Raw genomic sequence first — 27,167 nt, forward strand, 5'->3', positions numbered from 1 at the left:
ACATTTTCTACCGAGTTATTAACGGATGCACGATGCCAACAGTCGGGGGACGTTCTGGGGGCTGGGTTTGCGTTACGCGCTGCGAGCTATAGACCGACAGTGGAAATGCGACATGATTTCGGTCTCACTGATGCCCATTAACACCTGAAAGACAAGCTTTTGGTTATGAGATGGGGGAAGGGGTATGTCTCCACCCTCAAGTGTTTTCCACAAACATGGTTACACAAAATCCAAAACTCCCGAGGACGGATGGTGTAACCGTAGCAAAACCTATGCGTTTTAAAACCAAACCGCATTAAATATGGGGCCTTATGAAAATGAATGTTTCTATGCACAGCCACTTCTGGACTGAACTACTTGTTATTTAAAATATCTGTATTACGCTCTAGCATTCGCCAAAACGAATTTGTACATAAAAACACCGAACATAGCCTAGCTGAATAGGGTGTTGCCTGCTGAGCCATGACAGCAGCAGACAATTCCGCATGACCATAAAGCCTTCACCCGACAGTTATTTTCTAATATTCACAACGCGAGCCACAACAATAGACATGCCATGCCCATCATCCTTACAGACAACTTCGCTTTAAACTGTATTAAGGTCCCATTTACACTGCACAGCAGTTTTATATAAAACCTTAATGATACATATAACAGGCTACATTTTGATGGTGAAATAACCTTTTAAACGATGGCTTTTTATTTCAGTATTCAAACATTAAATAACGAATGCATCAAGTGAAATAACGAATATGCAAAAACACATGTATATAAATATAAAGGACTATTACAATTAGCAAAATGCTGCTCTTTTTATCTTTGTATTTTTATAATTTTATTATTGTTATTTTTAATATTTTGAATTAATTAAAGCTATAGACAATACTGCTTGACATTTTAGAAAATGTTTTGCGTATACCCAGTACCGAGAACAAACAAACAAAAGCACATGGCTTGTTAATCAATTTAATCAAGCTCTAGCCACGAATAAAATAATAGACTATTATTTTAATATTTTAGACGACGGGTTAGTAATTATACTATAAATGGTTATGTTCAGATCAATGAAATAATAACTTTAATAATTCTGCTTTGCAATTTTTTATGCATTACCAACATCACTAAACCATACATTTGTTTTATAAGTTAACCAAATATTTGCAGAGATTCAGCAGTTTTTTTTCTGACGCGTTTGCCAGTCATGCCAGTCAGTGAAAAAAAAGTAACCGTGGCCCCGTTTGCAGGTATTCAGATTCGATTTTATTAATCTGATTCAACTTTTATTATTTACAGGACATAAAAATGCAATTAAAAGTTTCAAATCAATGTGCATTGTCCTTTACCATACAAATAAAAAAAAAAAAACATTGTTTTACACCATAGCCTGTAGCCTATAAAATGGCCGCAAATCTTTTTAAATGCATTAAAAAGCAAGCGCATATTAGCCGTACCTTGAGTTTGTTCACATTCTGCCTGTATTAACATGCATGCTGTATTTTAATATAGCTTTGTAGAGGCTAAGCCTATTGCTTGAAGTCCCTGAGATGTTGTTAGACAGGCACCCAGCTGACGCACACTGTCCTCTGGTTGATGTAGTGTAAATGAAACGAACAGTCTTACTTGTTTCCGAAGATGTTTACGTTTATTGCAGTTGCAAACTCCAATAGTCACAAATTTTCTTCCAGGTAAGTTTCCGTCTGTAGAAGTCAAACACTGCCACATATCGTGACTTACAAACAAAACAAACCGTCATGCTAAAGCATGAATGAATGTGTGTGGCTCTTGTAGGGAATGGTTTTTCCCTCCCCGAGTTCAGGATTCGCTTGAAAGTAGACGCAGGAAACTTAACTTTATCAAGTAATCAAAATTTAATAAAAAAGAGAGAATCAGATCAACAATGTCTGAGCTCAGGAATACTGAATAGCCACCATGCATAAGGCACACTGGGCGCTCCAGTAGTGCCGCACAATCATAAAACAATAGTTTTTATTCTTGGTTGTCTCCTCCCCACTCTCGATGAGCCTCCAATCCATCATCAGATCTCATCTCAGCCAGTTAGAATCAGCCAGCAGCCTGTACACACACACAAACACACACAAAACACACATGCACCCCTACACAGACTGAGATACGCCTATGAAATGCTGGTTCCTTGCAGGTGTTAAACCACATCCTGTACCAAAGCACAGCTTTCCATGAGCTCAGATCTCTCGTCTTACTTCTGTGGAAAAACCCCGTTTCTCTAGAAGCGAAGCTTTAAGCGACAGGCTCACATTTCAAACAAAGCGATAGGCTCACATTTCAAACAATGAGCATTTCATCAGTAAAAAATAGCAAAACTTAATATCAATCTTAGACATACATTTAAAAACAAAAATATAATTCCACATAAAAATATAATTCCACAATTCCCTCTCTTGATCTCATAAGAGATCACACCATATCCAGCAGTTCCTCCACTTCCTCTTAAACAGGCAAAGGTCTACCCAATCAGCAGCATTGGCCACTGGTTCCTTAGATTGTTTGTCAGGAGTAACCTAAAAAGACAAAAGCTGCAATCAAAGAAGTTAGTTTGTCATGATAACATCTCGGTGACAATGGTGTAAATGCTTTCCAGGGACAGCGCAGAACTCTGGCCAGGATACTGTCGACCTGTCAAAAGCTCAAAAGGTGTGAAGTCGGGTCCTGTTGCAGAAGAATGTATAGACATTAATGCAATAGGCAAAACATTCAGTCAGTTAATTTTAGTGTGTACACAGATTTTAGCCAATTTTCTTTCATATCTATAATTATATTTAATGCCGGCAGTACCATGAAAATGAGCCAGACCAAAGGAATGCTCAACAGTTTTCTGTTCCTGAGATAGGTCGACCCAAGGAGGTAAAGAAACCAGACCTCCGCCACTGTGGCAATTTGACATGTACAGCTGTACCCACATATGCGCATTCAAGTTAGATGTTAACCCTTAAATCTTTTGCTAACTTAAGTAATTCAACCATTGGTATCATTTAGACTTTTTCAATTTATATGCCCTAACCTGTCCTCAGACTTCCATCATCTGCTCTAAAACAACAGCCATCAGCAAACTCAGAACTCTAGGAGGAGATGTCAATTACAGTCCAGTCAAGACAGGCCTTAATTAATTTTTTTTTTTTTTTTTTTTTTAGACACAATTCAGTGATAGGTGCACAATCACAGGAAAGTCGGTTATTATATGTATGGCATTTATAATTGAAACTATTCTATATTGTTTTTGAAATGTCAGAAAGTAAATTAGGTTTAATTCCCAACTGATATGACTAAGTGTGTTAGTTATTATAGGCTTTTTTATGGTTAATGTAAGGCTTACGTAACATTAGAGATTTTTTTTTTTTTTTTTTTTTTTTTTTCAATTTGCGACTTTCGGTTTTGTCATTGTTCCCAACTCCTCGGCTTCATGCACTGGATTTATGGCAACTGAAACATGTGGTAAAGCTGTGTCAGCCATCTCATACCTTTTTTATTGTTCATCAGTTAATTTGGGTGACCACCCCCTCTTTGCCAATTAGTAGACCCTTTCCCTGTAACACCCATTTTGTGCCCACTAGTGACAAGAATTCATCTTCATAGTATAATTTATCGTTTCTGTTATAGAACAGTGTGCAGTGTAGGGGGTCAGATAGTGGTAAGTGAATGCCTAATTGGTTAATCCTGGGTTTCCAAAGGTTGTATAGGGAGACCAAACTGTGAGGGCTTTAGCCTGTGTTGTCCAGCTCCACCTAGTAGATATCAGCACCCTCCCACTACTTGCATGTGGACAGTAACCACTGTCCATCTCATGACGCCCCATGTTTTGAGCAGTTAAATGACCTGTCATTAGGGAAGGTGATGATAACCCCATCAGGTGAACCCAATATGCTGGCTCCCAGTTTAACTAATCAATCTTTCCCCAGAAGGGCCACAGGCACATTTGTTGAGTAGAGAAGACTGTGGCTTAGTTGCTGGTTAGCCACGGTGACGGGTATTGGTTTTTGTAGCTGGCCATCTTTCTGCTTCCCCAGAGAACCTATTACTTCAATTGTCTTACTTGACAACATATCATCAGTCACTGCCCCCTTCGTGACTTTAGTAAGTGTGGCCTCAGTATCCACCAAGGCTGTTAATGGCCTAGCGTTGACCATTATCTACAGTGGGGTTCGGCCTGTCCCCCCCTGCTGGTTCTCTGTGGGTCCCGTCAATAAGTCTCCGCCTCATCCCCCAGGTCCCACACCGGGAATTGAGTGGGCACCTGGTTCCCCCGGGGTTTAGGGGCTGGGGATGACGGGAGAGTTTGTATTGGTTCTGGTCGCCTGCCTCGACCAGCAGCCCCACCTCTTCGAGGATCCCAACCCCCCGCAGGTTGGCTGTTCACTGGACACTGATCTCTCCAGTGGTTTAAATCTCCACACAACAAAACAACCCTTGTTGGTGTCCCCATATCTCCTATCTTTTTTTTTTTTTTTTTTTTTTTTTTTTTGTTGCCCCCTCTATGATATTGGTTTGGCTACTGTATGTATGTCTGTTGTGCTGTGTTGGGCTGAGGCATAATGGTGACTGTGTGTAAGAAATTAGTGGTTGTGGGCTAGGTTGTGGTGGCTGCACAGGCGACATAGCAGGTACATGAGTCAGAGGAGCAATGACTTGTTGCATTTGTGTATTTTGTCTTACGACCATCTTATTCTGTAATTTAGCTTTAGCCTCTTCCAGCTGTAGTTTCAACAGCTGTGACTTAATATTTTCTAGCTTTTCTTTGTGTTGTTTCAATGTTATATGTGTTCTTTCCTCCATTCCTGCTACCCTCGACATTGTTTGGTTTACACTGTCTCTTGCGAGTTGAATGTTTGCGGTAAACTGCTTTGCTATTTCCTTTTTTACTGCTTCCTCTATTTCTACTTTAGTCTGAACTTCCTTTAGGGCCATTTTCAACTGTCTTTGTTTTTTATCTTCCTCTGTTTCTTCGACCTCTATAGCGCCCTGTTTTATTGTGAACTTGTAATCTTTGTCAGCTTGTTTAGTAGTAGTTTCTATTTCTCCCCCTTTTACTATCATTACTGGCATCTGCATTGGTGCTGAGGGGGTTTTGGGTTTTTCTTCTGCACTACTATAGGGTGGGGGTCTCTCTGGTGAGTCCCTTTGATCTGCCCACACAGCACTTTTTACTTTGGTAACCATGGCTGCAGCTACCCTGCTCCATTGTCTCAGTCTATCTTCTGCTTTTTCTATTTCTCTGTTTGCTGCTCCCTTCTTCCAAACCCCAGTTTTGTCCCTATTTTGTCTGGCCAGTACCAAATCTGTATCTGCCCTTTTCTCCTCTGTTAAAAGTATCTGCAGTAACTTTCCCTGATTTTTAGTTGTCTCTGTCCAGCCATTTAGACCTGAGAGATATGTCCACTGACTTTCTAATGTTTTACTTATTTTCTTTCTGTCTTTTGGTTCGGTGTGATGTATTATCTGCTTACAGATACCATCCCACGTCTCTTTATATGTTGTCATTTTAATAATGGTTTTGTCTCCCTATTGGGGTCACACACCTCACAATCTTCCTTATGTCCTAATAATCTACACACCCACCACTTAGGAATATTTTTCACCTTTCTTGGTTTGTAATATAACACTTTCAGCATCTAATTATGATTCCTTCATTCACTCGATGTTTTATTTACATGCTCTCAGTCCCTATGAATATAGGGCTCATCAATCACACTCTCCTCTCTGAGCTCCCAGAATGCTGCGTCCGTTCCTACCGGGTCACACTTAAGTGACGGTCCAGAGAAGGTGCGCAGCACTCTGACTTCCCAAATACGGAGTTATTCACTCACACACACACACTCATTCAGGAATCCGCACACAATTGACACTTTAACACAAATTTACACCTTTTAACGTTTTACTTTTACTTTCCTTTTTATGTTTTTACGAGTGAGTTAACCTCGCCGGGTAAACTCAATTCTCAACCATGCCAGGAAAACACAATACGAGTTTTTATAATATTTCTTAACCATGCCAGGTCAACTCGTTTAATTACCAATTCTGAGTTTTTATAAATTTTCTTAACCACGCCGGGTCAACTCGTTTAATTACCAATTCTGAGTTTTTATAAATTTGCTTAACCGCGCCGGGTCAACTCCTTTAATAACCAATTCTGAGTTTTTATAAATTTGCTTAACCACGCCGGGTCAACTCCTTTAATAACCAATTCTGAGTTTTTATAAATTTGCTTAACCACGCCGGGTCAACTCAATAATATAACCAATTCTGAGTTTTTATAAATTTGTTTAACCACGCCGGGTCAACTCAATAATATACCAATTTAATTACCAGTATGAGTTTTTATAAACCTTGTAACCACGCCGGGTCAACTCATTTAATTGCCATTGTTGATTTGATTCAAATTATTTACGGATTATGTTGGTATTCAATCCCCAATCAACCTTAAATTTGGTAATTCCAATCTTGCAGTACTTTTATTAAAAAGGTGACTGCTTACCTTATCAGAAGCTCTGCAGAGAGGTTGATTTGAGATCGTCCTCCAACTCGACGAAGCGTCTGAGCGAATCCGGGTGCCCCCTCCAAATTGTAGGGAATGGTTTTTCCCTCCCCGAGTTCAGGATTCGCTTGAAAGTAGACGCAGGAAACTTAACTTTATCAAGTAATCAAAATTTAATAAAAAAGAGAGAATCAGATCAACAATGTCTGAGCTCAGGAATACTGAATAGCCACCATGCATAAGGCACACTGGGCGCTCCAGTAGTGCCGCACAATCATAAAACAATAGTTTTTATTCTTGGTTGTCTCCTCCCCACTCTCGATGAGCCTCCAATCCATCATCAGATCTCATCTCAGCCAGTTAGAATCAGCCAGCAGCCTGTACACACACACAAACACACACAAAACACACATGCACCCCTACACAGACTGAGATACGCCTATGAAATGCTGGTTCCTTGCAGGTGTTAAACCACATCCTGTACCAAAGCACAGCTTTCCATGAGCTCAGATCTCTCGTCTTACTTCTGTGGAAAAACCCCGTTTCTCTAGAAGCGAAGCTTTAAGCGACAGGCTCACATTTCAAACAAAGCGATAGGCTCACATTTCAAACAATGAGCATTTCATCAGTAAAAAATAGCAAAACTTAATATCAATCTTAGACATACATTTAAAAACAAAAATATAATTCCACATAAAAATATAATTCCACACTCTCTGTGTGAATGCGCGTGAGCGTTTGTTTGTGTTTGTGGGTGTGTGCGTTTGAAAGTGTGTGCGTTTGAAAGTGTGTGTTTGAAAGTGTGTGCGTTTGAAAGTGTGTGTGGTCAAAACTGTATGTGCTCCCTTCCGTCTAGCAACACCTGTTACCTGAATGTTCGTTCCCACTTATAAAGCCTGTTTAAAGAGCACCACCTAGTGGAACAATGAGCAAAGTTGCCAAATGGCTCCTACATCCCGGCCCCTAATTGTATACAAATGTAACAATTCCCAAATATAATATTAAGGAGCCATAAAAGAACATCAGGCAATAATAGGTGCACATACACAATACTTCAAATACACAATAACCCAGTGGAGACACTTTAATAGTAGATAAGCTAAACTGATTCTTGCAATAGGCAGAGTTTAGTCACAGGCCGTTCTATTATACTACTTTTGGTCTGAAGCCGCACTGAACGCACAATCTTTTTCTTGTCTTGAAATGCTTCCAGCACTCTTGCAAGAGGCCATGAGCTTCGTGGTGCTGAAGGATCCATAATGATCACGATATCTCCTGGTTTGAGATTTTTTCTCTGTTCGTTCCATTTCTGCCTCTCTTGCAATAATGGCAGGTATTCACGAATCCACCGTTTCCAAAAGAGATCAGATATGTACTGAACTTGCCTCCATCGCTTTCTGATGTACAGATCATGGTGTTCAAACAGCCCTGGTGGCAAAGACGGCTTACCTTTCATGAGGAGGATATGATTAGGTGTCAGGGGTTCTAGATCATTTGGATCGTCAGATAACTTGGTGATGGGGCGGTCGTTTAAGATGGCTTCAACTTCGCATATTACTGTGTGGAGTCCATCATCGTCTAATTTTTGTTGATGAAGGACTGAAGAGAGAATTCTTCTCACCATGCGAATCATACGCTCCCAAACACCACCATAGTGCGACGCTGCAGGAGGATTGAAACTCCATTTGATGCCCTTTTGTTGTAGCATTCCTCCAATATTTGTCTGGTTCAAGGTTAGGAGTGCCTCTCGGAGTTCCTTCTCTGCTCCTTTAAAATTGGTACCATTATCAGACAGTAAATTAACAACTTGACCTCTTCTACAGACAAACCGACGTATTGCATTAATGCATGCGTCTGTATTCAACGAGTTGGCTATTTCAAGGTGGACTGCTCTACTAGACAAGCAAGTGAATATCACGTCATATCGCTTGGCAGTGCCTCGTCCTTTCTTCACCTCTATAGGACCAAAGTAGTCAACCCCAGTGTTGGTGAATGGTGGTTTGTCCGGAAGAATCCTCTCCATGGGCAAGTCTGCCATCTTCTGTAGCATCATTCGACCATTTTGTCTTCTGCAGAGACAACAGTCAGACATTATCTTTCTTACTGCCGAATTAGCACCTGTGATCCAATATTTCCTTCGTAATGTGGACAGTATGTGGTTTCGACCACTAAGTCCGAGCCGTTCATGAATATTTCGCAGGAGGAGAGTAGCTATATGTTGATCTTTGGACAAAATCAGTGGATGCTTAGCTTCCTCTGGTAGTGAACCTCTGGCTAGTCGCCCACCGACTCTTAGAAGTCCGTTATCAAAACGTGGATCCAGTTTGTACAGAGGGCTTTGCTTACTCACAGTTCCTTTTCCAGCTGACAAGGTAGCGATTTCCTCACTAAATCGTTGCTGTTGGCAAAAGCGTATAATGGCAAGCTCTGCCTCACTTATGTCTTCAATGGACAAAGTGCACCTTTCATGCACTGGAACGCTCTGCATACCCACATAAGAAGTCTTAGACTCTTTCCTCTTGTGAGACCGTTCCTGAAGCATTCTCTTATACTTAAGAAACCAAGCTACGGCTACCCTCAATCTCTTCCAATCTGAGAAATGCGCAATTAAACGAGTGGTGCTATCTGAGGAGTCAGTTACACTTACTGCGTTAACTAAAACTTCTCTTTTTATTTCCGGATCATCAATTTTGATCACCATGTCAGCTCTATCAGCTGGCCAATCCTCTTCTGACTTATACAAGAAACTTGGACCTACTATCCACCTATTGTGTTCAATGAAGTCACCAACCCTCAGACCTCTAGATGCATCATCTGCTGGGTTTTCCTTGGAACGAATGTACCGCCACTGTAAAGTTGTTGTTGCTTCTCTTATAATGGTGACCCTATTAGCCACGAACGTATGAAAACGTCTGTCTTCATTATTTATGTACTTAAGCACTGATGTGCTGTCTGTCCAGAATATTGATTCTGCCAGTGGGATTTGCAGCTCTTTTTTCAGCATCAGATCCATACGAACGGCAAGAACTGCAGCTGTTAACTCTAGACGGGGAATGGTAACAGTCTTTAAAGGTGTAACTCTGGCTTTGCCCATCACAAATGCAACGTGGATGATGTTTTTGCTATTTTGGATCCTGAGATAAGTAACTGCCCCATATCCTAGTTCGCTAGCATCTGAGAAATGATGAAGCTCAGCATGTATGGCAGTTCCAAAGTCTTTGGGCTTGATGCATCTATTAATCTCAAAGTTAGACAGCATTTCCAACTCCTCTATCCATCTTGTCCAGCGGTGTAGTAGCTCTTGAGGTACCGTTTCATCCCATCCATAGTTTCGTCTGCACAATTCTTGCAGCATTATCTTTGCAGGTAGTAGAATTGGTGCCAGGAAACCAAGTGGGTCATACACTGAACTGGAGACAGATAGCATTCCACGTCTAGTACAGGACCGTTGACAAGGTGCCATTTTGAAGGTAAATGTGTCCTTCTGAACACACCACTGTAATCCAAGGGCTCTTTCCATGGGAAGTTCATCTCGGTCCATGTCAAGTTCTTCCACACCCTTAGCTCTATATTCCTGTGGCATGGCTTGCTGAACATAGCAACTGTTGCTTACCCACTTTGTCAAGGTAAATCCTCCCTTTTGGCAGAGCATGGTCAGGTGTTTGATCATGGTTACAGCTTTCTTCTCAGATTCCACACTCTTCAAGCAGTCGTCGACATAGAAGTTTTCTTTGACAGTTTGTGGAATTTCTGCTGGAAATTCAGCCTGATTATCATCAGCTGTTTTCCTCAGAGCAAAGATGGCACAGCTTGGAGATGATACCGCACCAAATAAATGGACAGTCATGCGGAATTCTGACACATCTTTCGTGAGATCTCCCTCAGGCCACCACAAGAACCGCAGAAGGTCTCTATCCTCCTCTGGAACCTTAACTTGATAGTACATTGCTTGCACATCCCCCATGAATGCCACAGGTTCTTGCCGAAACCTCAGGAGGACTCCAATCAGTGTGCTATTAAAGTTAGGACCTTGCAGGAGCTGTTCATTCAATGATGATCCTTTAAATGATGCAGAACAGTCAAATACCACACGCAGACTTTTCTTTTTGGGATGATATATTCCGTGGTGAGGAATGTACCACACTTTACCACTGCTGCCACTTAACTGCTGGGTAGGTACTTTCTCTGCATAACCATTGAGTAACATGTCGTTGACTTTATTGCGGTACTCTTTGAAGAAATGTTCATTCTGCAGAAACTTTCGTTTTAGACTTGTTAGCCTTTGTTTTGCCACAGCAAAGTTATTGGGCAGATGCACGTCTTTCTTAAGAGGCAGTTTAATTTGATAATGGTTGTCTTTAAGTGTTACAGATCTTTCCACAATATCCATGAACTTCTTGTCTTCCCTTGATAGCCCTTTCTCTTCTGTGACTCTTTCGTTAAAGTCATGATTATACTGATTATTCAGCATTTCCTCCAATTTACATACTGAAATCCTGTTAACTACAGCTGACCTACATTCAGCATTAAGACAGGAGTCTTCTCCATGCACAAGACCATTAATGACCCATCCCAGCACGGTCCTTATAGCATATGGGCCATTCCCACGGCTATTAATAACCTCCCAAGGTTCCAACAACCTTGTTGCGTTGCTTCCAATCAACAGGTCTACGTTAGCTTCTATCTTGGGAGGTGTTAACCCTACCAGGTATGGCCATTTTACCAGAGTTTCAGCAGTAACAATGTTATCAGTGTTTACGGGCATTTTCTTTTGTGTTAGGGTTTGAGGAAGTTCATGGAAGACATTACCATTAATACCAGACACTTCCAGTCCTGTGAGTGAATATGCTGGCACCACCCTTTCTTGCCCCATAGTGCATAAGAGGAACTGGGTTCGTTTCCCAGTAAGATGAAGCTTTTGCATAAGCTGTTCTGAGCAGAAGGTGGCGGAGCTGCCAGGATCCAAGAATGCATATGTCAGTATTACCTGATCAGATTTGATGGACTTGACTTGGACTGGCACAATGGATAACAGACACTGATCTGCTCCGGCCCCTGTATGTCCACAAGTCTCAGCAGTTGAAGCGAATGAGTGTGATGTAATATCTTTGTCAACTTGAGTAGAAGTACTTACTGTGACCTTAGCAACATGCGCTTTATGCATGCTAGCTGTGTCGCTCTTGTTAATATGAAGTACAGTAGGATGGCTTTGGCTGCATATTTTACAAGTTAGGCGTTTCTCACAGTCACGACTCATGTGTGAAGTACTCAAACAACCAAAGCAGAGGTGTTTCTCCTTCAGAAAATTAATCTTGTCTCTGTGTTTTTTGCATTTGAACTGTTGACAATGTTCTAATAGATGACTCTGAGAACAGTATGCACAGAATAAAGCAGATGCAGAGTTATGTCTAGGTGAGATGGTCCTTGATCCTGTGGTACACTCAACTTTCACAGGTGTAATGGTAGTAGCAAAGCTTTTTCCTTTAGTTCTTTGTTCTGGAGATACTCGTGGCCTATTGACAGCTCTTTGACCAGTTGTTGCAGATGGTGAGTCGCTAATATTGCCATACAATGGATCAGACAGAATTTGAACATGTCTTTCTATAACTCTCACCAGGTCATTGACCAAGGCTCTGTTTCCTGTTGTTTCCTGTAGGTCATGTGCAGCAGTCCTCCATTGCTCTCGAAGTTTAAATGGCAGCTTTAAGACAATTGCCCTTATGTTACTTGGCATATCCAGCTCATGCATATACTGAAGTTCCTCCATAACATTGCAGCAGCCTCGCAGAAAGAGAGAGTAAGCCTGTAAAGCATTAACATCTTCATTCTTTATTGGAGCCCAAGATAAAGCCTTTTCAATGTACGCCACAGCAATCTTGTACTTACAGCCAAAGTGTTCCTGTACCAGCTGCTTTGCTTTATCATAACCTAGCTCAGGCGTCATATACAAACAGCTGCGAACAAGCTCTCTTGGTTGCCCCCTAGTGAACTGTTCCAGATAGTACAAACAGTCGCTTTTACTAGCCTTTTCTTCCACTCCTTGTTCAAAAGCTCTCATGAAGGAGACATATTGGAGAGGATCTCCATCGAACAAAGGGATATTTCTTGCTGGCAAGGATATCAAATGCTGTTGTTGAACAAGTGATGTTGTATTATTCCTCCAGTGCACCCCTGAACTAGATCCTCCTGTATACCTTTGATTTGTATTTGGCACATTAAGTTGGGTTGGTTGCTGATGTAAATTTCGGTTGATTTCAGTTGTTTGTTTATTTAAACCAGACCACTCCTTTGGTCTAGTGGTGGGCTGTTGACTAGCTTGATGTAGCGCTCCGGCTAAAAGTGGGGGGGTTGTTGATGATGATGTCCACTCCTGTGTTTGTTGTGGTTTACTTTGAGGTGCACATTTAAATTCACTTGCCATCGGGTCCAGTTTGTGTGGAGGTGCTAAACTTTGTGTTTCTCTCGTCAAGTAAGAATTCATAGCATCAGATGCATTTTCACTGCAGAAATTGTCAGAAGCTTCGAGCACGGACAGTCTGGCAGCAGTTTCAGCCAACATAGTATCCAACTCCTGTTGCTCTAATTTTCTCTTTATCTGCTGCTCTTGCTCTTCCAATGCATGCTTTTCCTTTAAAGCTGCTATACGAGCAAGCAATGCAGCCTTTTCCGCTTGTGCTTTAATTCGCACAGAAGAAGTAGTGCTTGATTTACTACCTGCACTTTTCCCTGAGCGTTTACTAGTTGCATTTGAAACACTATCCTCTGGATTAATACCATCACCAATTTGGCTACCAGTAGGACCAACACTCACATTTTGACCAGAATTTGATAACCACAATTGCACCTTAGAAATGAGCTCATTATTGGCGATCATTTTGGCTTTAAACCACACATCATGTTTTTCTTGTTCAGTATCAGGTAACATACCCATCAAACACTCATGAACACCTTTTGATTCATCACATACCTTAATAAAATCATCAAATAAACATTGAGCTTGTACAACATTTCCCTTTTCAATCAAACCATTCAACACATTTCTCAAACTGGCTGCCTTATTCAGCTTAGTTTTCCTTTCATTTTGCAAACGTCCCAGTTTATCAGCGAGCGCTTTAGCAGTCAGTTTAACAACGCGTTTTTCTTTTGATGTTTGCGCATCATTATCATGTTCGATAGTGTTTATTTCTACGGACGGCTCGGCAGGCCTGTCGATCGTTTCATTCGTCTCCATGACCTATTTTACGCGTTCACGATAAGTTCGCAAAACAGTAGCAGAGTTCACGGAGAAAATTGACGTTAATTACCCGCCCCTTGTGTCACCAATGCATTGGATTTTGCCCCGCAAATTGAACACAAACTGAATGGCCATTCATTGCATTGTAGCGCTACACATACCTTGCGGTGGGCGCCGTTGTCCAGCGAATATGAAGACCATCTGCGTAGAACTCACGTCGTGCAGTGCTGATGAATAGCGTCGTCCGATGTCCTCCAAAGCGCAGAGCAAACACGCCACAGCAGACCCAGTATGCCGATAACTTTGTGGCCTCCATTCAGACACAACCGGCATGAATCTTCTGGTCCGGCGCAACTCCCGGCGGGTCCGCGATGCGAAGCGAAAGTTTTGACTTGATTGTAGAGGCTAAGCCTATTGCTTGAAGTCCCTGAGATGTTGTTAGACAGGCACCCAGCTGACGCACACTGTCCTCTGGTTGATGTAGTGTAAATGAAACGAACAGTCTTACTTGTTTCCGAAGATGTTTACGTTTATTGCAGTTGCAAACTCCAATAGTCACAAATTTTCTTCCAGGTAAGTTTCCGTCTGTAGAAGTCAAACACTGCCACATATCGTGACTTACAAACAAAACAAACCGTCATGCTAAAGCATGAATGAATGTGTGTGGCTCTCTGTGTGAATGCGCGTGAGCGTTTGTTTGTGTTTGTGGGTGTGTGCGTTTGAAAGTGTGTGCGTTTGAAAGTGTGTGTTTGAAAGTGTGTGCGTTTGAAAGTGTGTGTGGTCAAAACTGTATGTGCTCCCTTCCGTCTAGCAACACCTGTTACCTGAATGTTCGTTCCCACTTATAAAGCCTGTTTAAAGAGCACCACCTAGTGGAACAATGAGCAAAGTTGCCAAATGGCTCCTACAAGCTTATTTCGATGAATTATGTCACCGACTCGGTCCCAGTCATTCCCCTCGCTGACCAGCAGAGGTCACCATCTCCGGACTTCTAACCATTACGTCATCCTTCTCACTCAGATCCCAGCACACCTGTTCTCCATCTCACTAATGACCCACGTACCACACATAAGCAGCTCACACACACACTTCATTGCGAAGTCTTGTTTAGCCCCGGCCAGCATTTCTGAGCGGTCTATCCTGCCTGATCTCCCGTTTACCACTTCAGCCCGTTCCTCGACTCTGCTCTGTCTTCTGCCTGCCCTCGACCTAAAGCCTGATTACACGGACACTGATTCTCGCTGCCTGCCCCGGACTAAAGCCTGTATTACGGACTCTGAACCACGCTGCCTGCCCTTGACTCAAACCTGGTAATCACTCTGCCTCTGTTACCTGCTGATCATCGTTGAGTTGTATGTTGTATGTTCGCACATCCGTGCGAGGTGTTGATGTTTAAGTGTGACTTAATAAATACTGCAAAATGGATCCCTCCGTGTCAGTCTCCCCGTTACAAATTAGCTCTAACTGACAGCTTTTTCTTCTTTTTCAGCGGTTATGCTTGCATTATATTTCACACGCATATGCAAGGTGACTGAAATTGAAATTCAAATACAAAACATACTGAGCCATTAAGTAAAAAAACAAAACAACAGTTATAGCTACTTTAAAGGAGAACATTGACGTTTTGAAAAAAAAAAAAAACTGAACTGAAACTAAATTATTAAAAAATAAACCTGCTAGACTTAATTTATGTCCTGCGGCAAAAAATATTTTTATTATAATCTGCTTAAAATAGGTCAATTTATTTATTTATTTATTTATTGCTTTTGATGAAGCTGCATTCAACTTAAGCTCAATGTCGGCAATGTCTTTAAATAAATAATATATCTAGGCCTATTTTCATTATTCATTAATTTTCATTATTCGTTTATTATTATCTACAATTGTTGAGACATAAAATGAGATAGTAAACTATATACAACAACGAAAATGTAAGTAAAAACAGAAATAAAAACATAAATGAAAAAGTCTTGTCTTAGTCCTGTCAAAATAGCAAACACTGAACATCTCTCTATATTTAGGTTAAAAGACAGCTTTATTCATTTATTTATTTATTTATTTATTTATTTAAGACTACTTATTTGTACTGAATGTTTATGCTTTTATTTTAGTTGCAAAAATATCAGAAATTGATCTCGCACGCGCAGGGAAAAAAGGCAATTATGCCACACATGACTTGCATCGCTCTCATGCCAAGTTTTGAGGATAAATTCGCATTTAGATGCTGCTTGAAATAAAATAAAACTATCAAAATGCACATTAAAGACTTTAATAAAAAATTTAAACATTCATAAAGGAGTATCTTATGGAAAAACACCACGGGCTCTGCTTTCGGTTTTAAAAGAATCAAGCAGCTTTAAAAATATATATAATTTGCTGAAGAGAAATGACACGAAAAAAAAATAAATAAAAAGATTAAACATATCGGGACTGTTAAAAGAAAATTCCTCTTTGATATATTCATTCGACTCCGATACATCAGCTAAGATTATGAATGACGGAGTGTCTCTCCTGCTTCAGCAGCGTGTCCCGCAGGTTAAACGATGAGGCGGAGAGAATGCGCTGCTTTGTGAACCTAACGCGCCATTATTTTAATTCTATATTCGTGAAGAATGAGCCAACCGCATATGCTTAGTCCTGTTGGTCGGGACTCTGCTTTATAACTTAGTTTATTACAATAATCACACTTAGCTTTGCCATCGTTCTTCACATGTTGCCACTCGGCACATCTTGCGCTCCATCTTTAAACAAATGTTTACATTATTGAGGTGCTCTCCGGCGGCGAAGTTTCTGGCAGAGTAGCGAGTGAAAAAATGTGCTTGCAGAAATTGGAATCAAAATTTAAATTATATAACAAGCATCGTATTCTTTCTAATCCTCGCCCAGTTTTAATACAAGTTGTGTTTTTTATATTTGTGGCTGTGAAGTTTATTAAGAATATATATATATATACATATAGCCTACTTTATTTTTTTTATACTTTAAGTGATCTGCTTGAGGTAGGTCACGTTTATCAATGGTAAGTTTTAGCCTAAGTTTACATCAATAACATAATGTGCATTGTCCTTTACCATACAAAAAAAAAAAAAAAAAACATTATTATACATAGTTGCCTGTAGCCTATAAAAAGGCCGCAAATGCATTAAAAGGCAAGCGCATATCTTAGCCTTGAGTTTGTTCACACTCTGCCAGTATTAACATAAATGCTGTATTTTAATATAGCTAATTTTGATGAATTAGCTCTAACCTTTGACAGCTTTTTCTTCTTTTTCCGCGGTTATGCGGCATTATATTTCACACACATATGCAAGGTGACTGAATATGAAGTTAAAATACAAAACATACTGAGCCATAAGTAAAAAAAAAAAAAAAAAAAAACTGAACAGAACTGAAACTAAATTATTAAAAATAAAATAATATATAAATATATATAATATATAAAAATATTTTTATTATACTTTTAGTGATTTGCTTAAGGTAGGTCAATTTATTTTTCTCAGTGTTTCACGTACTGTACGGCAATGTCTTTAAATAAATAATTTATTTAGGCCTATTTTCATTATTCATTTATTTTCATTATTCGTTTATTATTCGTTTATGTACAATTGTTTAGACATAAATGAGATAGTAAAATATAATCAACAACGAAAATGGAAATAAAAACAGAAATAAAACATAAATGAAAATGTCTTGTCTTAGTCCTATCAAAATAGCAAACACTGAACATCTTTCTATATTTAGGCTGCTTTATTTATTTATTTAAGACTACTTATTTGTACTAAATGTTTGTGCTTTCATTTTAGTTGTCTTTACTTCTTCAATTCTATTTTCCAAAACAAATCCTCTTTGCACTTAAAAAGTTTACAATAAAGCGTGTTAACAAATTTTAAATGATTAATGAAGGAATTATAATGCTTTGACTTATTGTTTAATATCATTTACAAGCACAGTAGCTGTATGGGCTATTTCTGTCCGTTCGCATCCCGTCCCTTTGCGCCCCCTGGCGGCTCATTCACAAACTGCGGTCATACACTAAAAACAGAGCGGCACCTATTTCAAACGGCGGCGGTACAAGCCGCGGCGTTAATAGCCACTTTGAACTCTCACCTACTGTATCTTCACATACAATATAAACTTCAGCTGGAAAATCTTCTCCTATTGATTTTCTTAAATCATAACCTAAACATAATCTTGTTTTGTCTTCATATGTAATTATTGCCTTTAGATTCCATCAAAAATTATTAGTCATTTATACATTTATTACTACTTTAAATTTAAATAGAAATGTCTAGGACAGATTGTATATTACAGTCAATGTTTCTATTAATGCTCCTATTTTTACACAAACTTTTCAATAGTGTTTAATCCCTATTTCTGCATCTAGTGTTTTTTATTTCTGGGCAGATCTACATCTGATTTAATTTGAACCCTCACTGTGCTGGCTGATTTCATCTGCATCTCAGTCCTGTAATGACAATCATTTAGTTGGAATTTGACACTTCTTTCCTTTACTAATTTATTTTCTGATATATATATTAATTCCTTTTTTATCTTTGAGTTATTTTCTTTTGGCTCATAATTATTTCCTAAGGCACTCCCATTAAACTAGTTGTTTATACAATTTTGATGCACTTTTTTATCAGCTGGCTAAAACTTACTGTATGCTTTGTAAATTTCTCTCTGTTTTAATTATTATTCCTTAATTTTTTTTCTAATTATTTTTCACATATGTTTTCATGTAAAATATTATCTTTTTCTTAAACACTGTTCTCTTTCAATTTTTCTCATAGCAATTTAGAACTGTTACTTTCTGACCTCATGTCCTATGAATTTATTTCAAATTGTTATTTCAATCTTTCCTTTAACTATAAATCATTTTTCTAGATTTGAATTTTTCCAGTTTTCACTATCCAATATTGATTTAGGCCATTCACAATACAATTATGTTAAGATTTTCCTTTACTTGATTTGAACTTAAATACTTAGTTCCATTCTTATTTATTCTCCAAATTATGTATTGCCTTATCAAAAGCTTTTTCTTTAGTCACCACCCTGTATTGTAATTTATCCTTCTATGTTTAAGGAACTTTTATTAAGCCTACTGAAACTTAAACTCAAATTATTTACCATTCATCATAATATATAATTTCATCATTTAAAGTTTCACCTTAAAATTACCTTATAACACTTTTTTTTATTTTTTATTTTTTTTTATTTACAAATTTGCATGATAATAATTTCTCTAAAATTGACAGGAGTCTGATTTGATACAAGAATGGGTAGCTAAACTTTTGTTCTTAATTTTCCTTCTGTAATGCTTGAACGTAATTTGGACTAGGAGCTACTTTGAGATGGACTGTCAGGCTATCCCCCCTCGCAACCTGAGACAACTAGCTCCAGATTGGTGCAACAGTCTTTTCTATGTTGTCCTGAACTTCCTTCATATCAGGGCACAGTGTTTCCCCCTCTCTCTTTGGGCTGGCTTCTTTCTTTGACTCAGCTGATGTAAAGTTCTGGTGGAGAGTTTTTTCTTTTTGATCAGTTCATCAGTCTCTTGTTAGTGTCTCTTTTGAATGTCTCTGAACAAATGTAGCTTTTTCAGTCCTCAGTAAATCCTGGGCAAAAAGTTCATGTCAAAAGTGTCCACAGCCATTTTGCTTTGTGTTTTTTCACACACCTTTCCATTTGCCAGTGTACTCAGAGATGTCTGGTAGGTACGAGACTACAGTCCCCCAAAGTTCATCCATACGTCCTCTTAATTAATATATATAGAATTTAGCTCATGACTTAATAAATTATTTTTTTCCCATTTTTTCCTTCATCAAATAAAGACTCCTTTTATCCAATTTTTTTTAATTAATTAATTTATTTATCTATTTTTGTTTGCTGTTTAACAACTTATTTTTTCTAATTCTCAATCATTTTTATCATATGTAAATATGCTTAATTTTCTATTTGTTAAATGTTCTTATAATTAATTTTTTTTGGCTTTAGATTGTGCTTCACTTATTTTTCCTAATCTTATTCTAGTTTTTCCTCACTAGTTACATTACATCTTACACTATTTTAATTTCTCTAACATTTCCATACCTGTTTTAATTCAACAGTACTATATGGTGGCCAAATGTCTAATATACCTGTTCAAAATCCTTACTGCAATAGCTTCAAGTTCATAGTACTATTTTACCTCTACATGTTTGTTTACTTTAAGCATTTTTCCTATCTGAAATGCAATTTTTAATTCTCAATTACCTTTTAAGTACATAAAATATGAACTATATAATTTTTGAACTCACTATTATGTTCTTTCATTTCTCCTCAGTGTCTATGCTTTACATCTGACTCGCTGCTTTTACTACAAATAGCTGTTGGCTCAGATGACAGCCTGTAGCTGACTTTAAAACAAATGACAACAGTCAACTTACTCCACAACAATTTTTCATTGCACTTAAACATAATTTTATCTTTTAAAGCCAAATCTTAGTTTCTTTTAAATGTTACTGTTTTTTTCTAATTTTTATTTTATCTGTTTAATATATATATATATATATATATATATATATATATATATATATATATATATATATATATATATATATATATATATATATATATATATATTAAACATCTTCTCTTTTAATTCTATTAAACAATGTTTGAACTTCTTTTTTCTCCATTTTCCTATGCTTCTTTTCCCTTTTTAAAAATTAGCATTTTTGTCTCTTAGATTTTCCTAATTCATTTTTCTTTAAACTTATTTTCCTTAAACATTTGATCATTAACTCTTCAATTAATCCATATTTATTAAAGTTTTCTCTTCTAATTCTTTATTTACTCAAATCATCAACTTATCTATTTTTATTCATACTGATTTAGTAAATTTATTTCCTGATCTATATAACTATTAATCTCCATATGTAGTTATTTCTATGCTTCAATTTTTGAATTTCTTAATATTTATTAGTCTAACTTCCAGTTGCATTTTTATTAACACTTTTTATTTATTAAATCTTATTCTATCATTAATATTTTCTTATTTCATTTATCTTATTCATTACTTTATAATATTTCTATTTATTTAATACCTTATAATATATCTTTACTCTTTAGCTTCTTTCTGTCCTGTGAAACTTTTGTTCTTAAAATAGACAGATTCTTACCACTCCTGAAGCAGACCTTCTTCCAGACTGTCGACATGTCAGGAATTTCAGTCCCCTCTCTGCCTATAGTTCATACTTAAAAACACTTCAAACACACAGAGATTATTCAGAAAAATGTTTAACTCGTATATTCTTGTTTTTAGTCTTTGTCTTTCAAATGCAATATGATCTCAATTAACTTTATTAGGCTTAAACCTCCTCTGTATCACAATCTCTTCCCTAAACTGCATCACTCTCTATCTTATTGTTCTTAAATCACACAACATATGCAATCCTTCTTTTATATTATAATATAAAATGATAATTCTTTTAAACTCACTCTTATTGCAAACATACTTCTAAGCACAATCATACTTCTCACTCAGTCTAACTCATCTCTTACACTGTGTAACCTGAACCTCACCTCTATTCTAGTCTCTCTAGATCAAAGTTGAAGGCTTCTAAGCACCCCAGCAACATAGACAAATACACAACTACTTACAATTACATAAATACACCTCACTCCTCTTGAGTGACCTGTCCGAGCAGCCTCTAACCTTAGAGCTATAACCACAGAATTCTCCACTACACTCCTCTTGAGTGACCTGTTACTTCTGCTTCCGTCTTTACTGTTCTTCAGTAAAAATAGCATTTCACAGGATTTGTGCCTTTTTTCCCCCAGCCTCCTGAATAATATTATTTATTATTATTAAAACAGAACGGGTACTCCGAGGTCTTTGCGCGCTTCTCTCTATACCTTAATCTGTTTTAACTTATTAATTGTCACCACACTTTAAGAACTTCCTCTTAAAACTTAAAAATGCTCTATGCATATTCTTCATAATATTAAAAAATTTCCCAAACATGAGTAACAGTTACTAGTTAACGTTTATCCTATCCGTCAAGGCCCTCATAGGAAAACACAGATCATTTGCATGCAAATTGTTATTTTCTCCTGGTATTCAAAACCCCTTTGTTTTCCTTTTATATCTTTACTTTTTATGTTTACTTTTACTTTTTTAGTTTTACTTGTAGTTCGTTATAGCTGGAGAAACAGTTCAAGTGACTTTTTTACCGTTACAAGCAGGTCCTTGGTAGAAAAAACACAAACGTATAAGCTTAAAATTGCTTACCGTTTTTTATCGTGGCCACATATTTGTGTTTTTCCTCCAAGCCCCAGCATGTCCAGTGTCACCCGTTCGTCTCTGTCCAGCACCACGTTGGGCGCCATTTGTGGTAAATATTGACTTCTCATTAATTACAAATTATCAGACCAGAGGTTTTGAATATCAGAAAATAGACTTTCTTCTCCATAATAAAGCCGAGAAAGAGCAGAGCAGACCCCAGAGCATTCTGAAGTCTCTCCTGGACACCTTCCAAAGTCTCTCCTGCACCTTCTAAAGTTTCAGTGTGTTTGTTACAATTTTTATACAGGATTATTTGACACACCCCTAAGTCTCTTTTTAACTCTTGACCATTTTTGAATAGGTTTTTAGTCTAAGGGGTCCTGCTATTCTTGGCTCTCAGCCCACTAGCTCATGTCAACAGAGATGTTACAGGTCTATGTCAGCAAAGTATAGATGCAACTTATGCAAAGGAACTAAGTGTTTACATACATTGTTATGATAGGATAATAACTTGATAATATGTTACTCATTCTAACTTCTGACACATATAGCTTCATACAAGTATTTAACATAAATAATCAGTGCTTTACATATTCAGTTATTCTACACAATCAGTCACTCAGCCTTCTCCTAGTGTTGCTCCTGTGCAGGCATACTCATCTTACACAGACATATCACTGTATTTTTAACACAGGCTGGCATGTTTGCTGCAAACACTACATACATTTTGTGAAGAGAAAATTAACTGCTTTACACTTAGAAAATACTTCATACAGAGAGAATAGAAATCTTCTTCAGTGTGACCTAGTTTTTTATTGAATATAGACTCCGACTGAGCAGATAGAACAGGCATTTAGCAGGTAACCGAAATGACATCTCTGATGAAGACAGTGCATCTGCAACAACAGCACTAGTAAGAAAATATAAAGAAATCCTATTTTTTCCTATTTAATTTTACTTAATTCAGAAGAAAATTAACTTGTTTGAATTTATTTTTTATATAGTTTTATATTTGTCTTTATTTCTTTACTCATTTGTTAATAGAAGATTCCAAAGCTTTCTGCCTTGAGGAGCTGTTTGCTGTGGAGGACATGGCAATTGAAGCAAGAATGCAGACCAGCGTCAGCAGCACTACAGAGGAGATATAGAGATAATAAATAAGTACAGACTGCTTCCGTCTACACTGTCCTCAGTAAGTCCAGTAACCTGGTGGTGGGACATAAATGACACTCTGCCAATGCTTTCAGAATTGGCATCAAGGTATCTTTGCATGCAAGCATCATCCACAACCTCAGAGCGTACATTTTCCACTGCTGGGGACATTATCAGCCAGGAGTGGGCTTGTCTGTCTCCTGAAAAAGCAGACATGCTCATTTTTCTGAAGAAAACTGTTGAGTAATTTCAGTTGATCCTAAAAGATTAGTTCACCAAAAAATGAAAATTCTGTCATTAATTACCCTAATGTTGTTCCAAACCCATAAGATCTTTGTTTATCTTCAGAACACAAATAAAGATAATTTGGACTTAATCCAAGAGCTTTCTGATCCTCCCATAGATTTACTGGATAAGCATTTATCAATGCCCAGAAAGGAACCAAAAACATAATGTGGCGAGTAGGGTTGGGCATCGTTTGGGTTTTTTCGATACCGGTGCCTAATCGATACTTTTAAAACGATACCGGTGCCAAAACGGTGCCTGAATCGATACTTTTTAGCCCCAAAATGATAGTGGATGACTCTACAAAATAATTTTATTTGACAAAATATTTTTAAAAATAATTTTAACAGAACAATATGATTACAGTTTAAAGTAAACATAAATTCATACTGTATTACATTAATACATTTCCTTTGATCATTTGTTGGTTAGCATGAATTTAAGATTTGCATTATGAAATTACATTAGCTTACTATTAACCTGTGGGGGCGGGCAGGGGCCACGTACTTTTAGGAGCACATTTTAACATATATATCACAAAATACTTAACATTATTCATAGTCATTTTTGTTCATGCATCACTCTGCAGTCTTCATAAACAAGATAATTAAATAACTTAAACTCAAAATAATCTTCCTTGTTTATTTACTTGACAAGTAACGTTATACGGGTGTTGGAGAACACATTTCTAGCATTCAAGTACATCAAGGCACATTGCTGCACCTGTAAACTTTAACAGGCCTACAGCTGAAGTCTATTTATTTTGCCCTCCCATTCATTTACAATAATGTTTCTGAAAGTGTTTACACTGTTTCCTAAAAAATAATTATTCTGGAGTAATAATAAGTGCTATTTTTTATTGTTTATTTCGTGCATTAATAATGACCTAAACACATTGAATGACAGTAAAAATTTTACTCAATAAATGCGTTAAAAATATCAACTGATTTATATATAGTCATTCAAATGAACTTAAAACGATAAAAAACTGCAACAAACATTTATTTAGGCCCGAACTACAAAACCAAATGTAAAACAATTTTAGTATCAGTTTTGCTTAAGTTGCACGCTAGTGTTGCAGGAGAGGGGAGTGGTCGGTTTAAGACTAGCTATTTATGGGAGTTGTAGTCCATAGCGAAGTGTATTGTGGGTAGTGTAGTTCGACACGCATGCTGGATGATGTGAGCTCGCTGTGTGCTGTGCTGTGCTGCTGAAACTGAGGAAGAAAGTTTTACTCGGCTTTGTTTTATGTTCACTCAAGTTATTCCACCCGAGAGCTGTTCATAACTAGATAGAATAGACATAGAGATAGATTGATCTCTGCAGCAGCTGCCGGAGAGCTGCGCGCTGCAGACGCAGCTGTTGTGAAAGGCAAACGGCTGTGTGCTGCTTCTGCTCTCCATACGCGCTGCTCATGCGCTACTTTCGCTTGTGGTGTGAAACAGGCGTAACGTCCTTGCTGCAGCACCAAAATTAGGCACTGAAATTCATACGCTGATTTAATAATGGTACGTATCGGTTACCTAGCAGGTTTCGGTACCCAATCCTAGTGGCGAGTATGCTGATGCCACGTCGCCTTGGTCCCGGATTCACCCCAGCTGTCACTTAATCAGCACGGATCGATCCCAGCTGGAGCTCATCAGCAGACACTCGTATAAGCCATCCCCAAACACAAGGAAGACGAGCTTCATTTCACTCAATAGCCGCATTTCCACTATCGGGCCAGTGCGAGCCAGGGCTTTAATCGGGCCGGGCCGGGCCAATAGCCCGGGAGGTTGAGAAATTAGACCGAAATCATGTCGCGTTTCCACTGTCGGGCTAGTAGCTCATGTCGTAAAAATTGACTTCTCATCAATTACAAATTATCAGACCAGAGGTTTTGAATATCAGAAAATAGACTTTATTCTCCATAATAAAGCCGAGAAAGAGCAGAGCAGACCCCAGAGCATTCTGAAGTCTCTGTGTTGCTCCTGTGCAGGCATACTCATCTTACACAGACATATCACTGTATTTTTAACACAGGCTGGCATGTTTGCTGCAAACACTACATACATTTTGTGAAGAGAAAATTAACTGCTTTACACTTAGAAAATACTTCATACAGAGAGAATAAAATCTTCTTCAATCCCTCCTCTTAAGACTTTAGTCTTAATATTATTGTCTTTTAACCCCAAAGTGCAATTTCATAATCCAGTTCTCTTAATTACCTCTATCTAGTGACTGATATTAGCCACATAGCTGTTATCAATTGACTAGATTATGCCACTGTACTTTGACAGAAGTCCAGCCAAACATCTCCCCTTTCTTTTTTGATTTGAAGGAAGTAAAAGACTGTACTCTCTTTTTCTCTTAACACATCAAAGACAACAATGTTTTAAGCATAAGTATTCAGTTGGTTCAGTGCTAGCTGCTAGTTTTCACACTCATGTAGAATATACTGAAGTGATATTATATATAGGTACCATGAAAGCAATATGCAAACAAAATCAATATGCAAATGTAAAAAGCATCAAATGTTGATCTTGATCTTTCCTCATCCTTGTTTCTCTTCTTCTGAGCTATCAGCATCTTCACTTGACTTTAATAGATGTTAATGGAGATGTGTGGTTGAGAGTATGAGTTCTGGAATCTGCAGTTGTGCATTCATCATCCCTTGATTTGTGACACTTCTGTATGTGGTATTCAGGCACATTATCAGAATCACTCTTTTCTTTGCTCTGATAAACTCTTGCTTCCACACGTGGCACTTAGTAGTTAAGAGCTTTGGAATATTCAGGCTCCTCTGTTTCCAGTCAGCTTTTCTTTTGCTGGAGTTGTTCCCTTTCGCTCCTTTGAGGCATTGGTACCTCATCAATGGCATCCCCTTTGGCAGCTGTTGGATTTGCCCTCATCCAGATATGGTCCTTTCCTCCTGAGCTCTCCAGAGCATCCACAGATAGACTCGATCAGCTGGACCAATTGGACCTTATATCTCTGCTCTCTCACATGGCTCCTTTCTGGTTTCCTGCACAGATATCGCTTTGCACATGGCAATTATTTGTTTCTTCATAAAAGTCCCTACTATATTAGACATCTTTGCAAACCATTCCAAGAGGTTATGTGCATGGTTATATGTGAGATTATATGCCAGGTTTTATGCAAAGTTTCATGTGGTTTCTTGCAAGGGTCATGCGGTTTCTTGCAAGGTTTCTTTCAAGGGTCGACCCAATAGCAGTTCATGCGATGCGGTGTTAGATGCTTGTTTCTGTCAGTTTCCATGCCATCACTCACCAATGCACTTGTAAACACATTAATCCCATTAAGTTTATTATTTTCAAATATTTCATTGAGCGTTGGTCTTGATGGATCATCTTCATCTCTTTCAGCCATTTCTGGTAATTGAGCATAATACAATTATTCTCTCTGTTGCTTTATTCATAATTTTTCATACTTCTTTAGATGTTTTTATTTATTGATCATTCATTAACTTCATGAATGCAAACCCATTATGAACTTATTTCTGAAGGCATTTCAAAATTTAGGAAAGACTTCTCTTGTCACAGATGTAATAACTGTTCCTGCTTCATAATTTGCTTCTAGTATTACTCCAATCATCTACTCATCATAGTTTCTTAACAGTGCTTGTTTACAGAATAATTCTCTATCTAGTCAACACCAAAAACAGTCATCATCTCACTGTTTGGAGCAATGGTCTCCAGTCAAGTCTTTTAATTGAACTAGAGCTC

At 38.1% G+C, this 27,167-nt stretch overlaps 3 protein-coding genes across 12 annotated transcripts in view; 1 reads left to right on the plus strand and 2 right to left on the minus strand.

The window, feature by feature from the left end:
- The window catches only part of LOC137487942 (serine/threonine-protein kinase pim-2), a 101,998-nt gene that overhangs the window by 32,700 nt on the left and 42,131 nt on the right, over positions 1–27,167 (minus strand). The window contains exon 1 of one of the 4 annotated variants that reach the window (XR_015511742.1): positions 1,621–1,965. The exons of the other annotated variants lie outside the window; for them this stretch is intronic. The gene's annotated coding sequence lies outside the window, so the exon portion shown is untranslated. Of the gene's footprint in view, positions 1–1,620; positions 1,966–27,167 lie in introns of those variants that run through there. 4 annotated transcript variants of the gene reach the window in all.
- LOC148679583 (uncharacterized) overlaps positions 1–27,167 on the plus strand; it is a 44,813-nt gene that overhangs the window by 9,462 nt on the left and 8,184 nt on the right. Inside the window, exons 5-7 of one of the 7 annotated variants that reach the window (XR_015945044.1) lie at positions 22,053–22,114; positions 22,831–22,918; positions 23,050–23,197. The exons of 4 other annotated variants lie outside the window; for them this stretch is intronic. The gene's annotated coding sequence lies outside the window, so the exon portion shown is untranslated. Of the gene's footprint in view, positions 1–22,052; positions 22,115–22,830; positions 22,919–23,049; positions 23,435–27,167 lie in introns of those variants that run through there. 2 more of the 7 variants (XR_015945047.1, XR_015945046.1) reach the window with 2 other exon arrangements.
- Positions 1,617–14,558, minus strand: LOC147833407 (uncharacterized). Its single transcript, XM_087287421.1, has 2 exons — positions 7,217–14,558; positions 1,617–1,779 (listed from the first exon to the last, which is right to left on the minus strand). The coding sequence occupies exon 1, from the start codon at positions 13,734–13,736 to the stop codon at positions 7,605–7,607; it is 6,132 nt and encodes a 2,043-aa protein (XP_087143547.1). The 5' UTR covers positions 13,737–14,558; the 3' UTR covers positions 1,617–1,779; positions 7,217–7,604.

This window comes from Danio rerio, chromosome 16 (assembly GCF_052040795.2).
Source record: "Danio rerio strain M-AB ecotype USA chromosome 16, GRCz13ab, whole genome shotgun sequence".
NCBI lineage: Eukaryota > Metazoa > Chordata > Actinopteri > Cypriniformes > Danionidae > Danio > Danio rerio.

Bases quoted from the DNA above. Each gene is read 5' to 3' on its own strand.
- LOC147833407 (XM_087287421.1), bottom strand. From the start codon at position 13,736: ATGGAGACGAATGAAACGATCGACAGGCCTGCCGAGCCGTCCGTAGAA.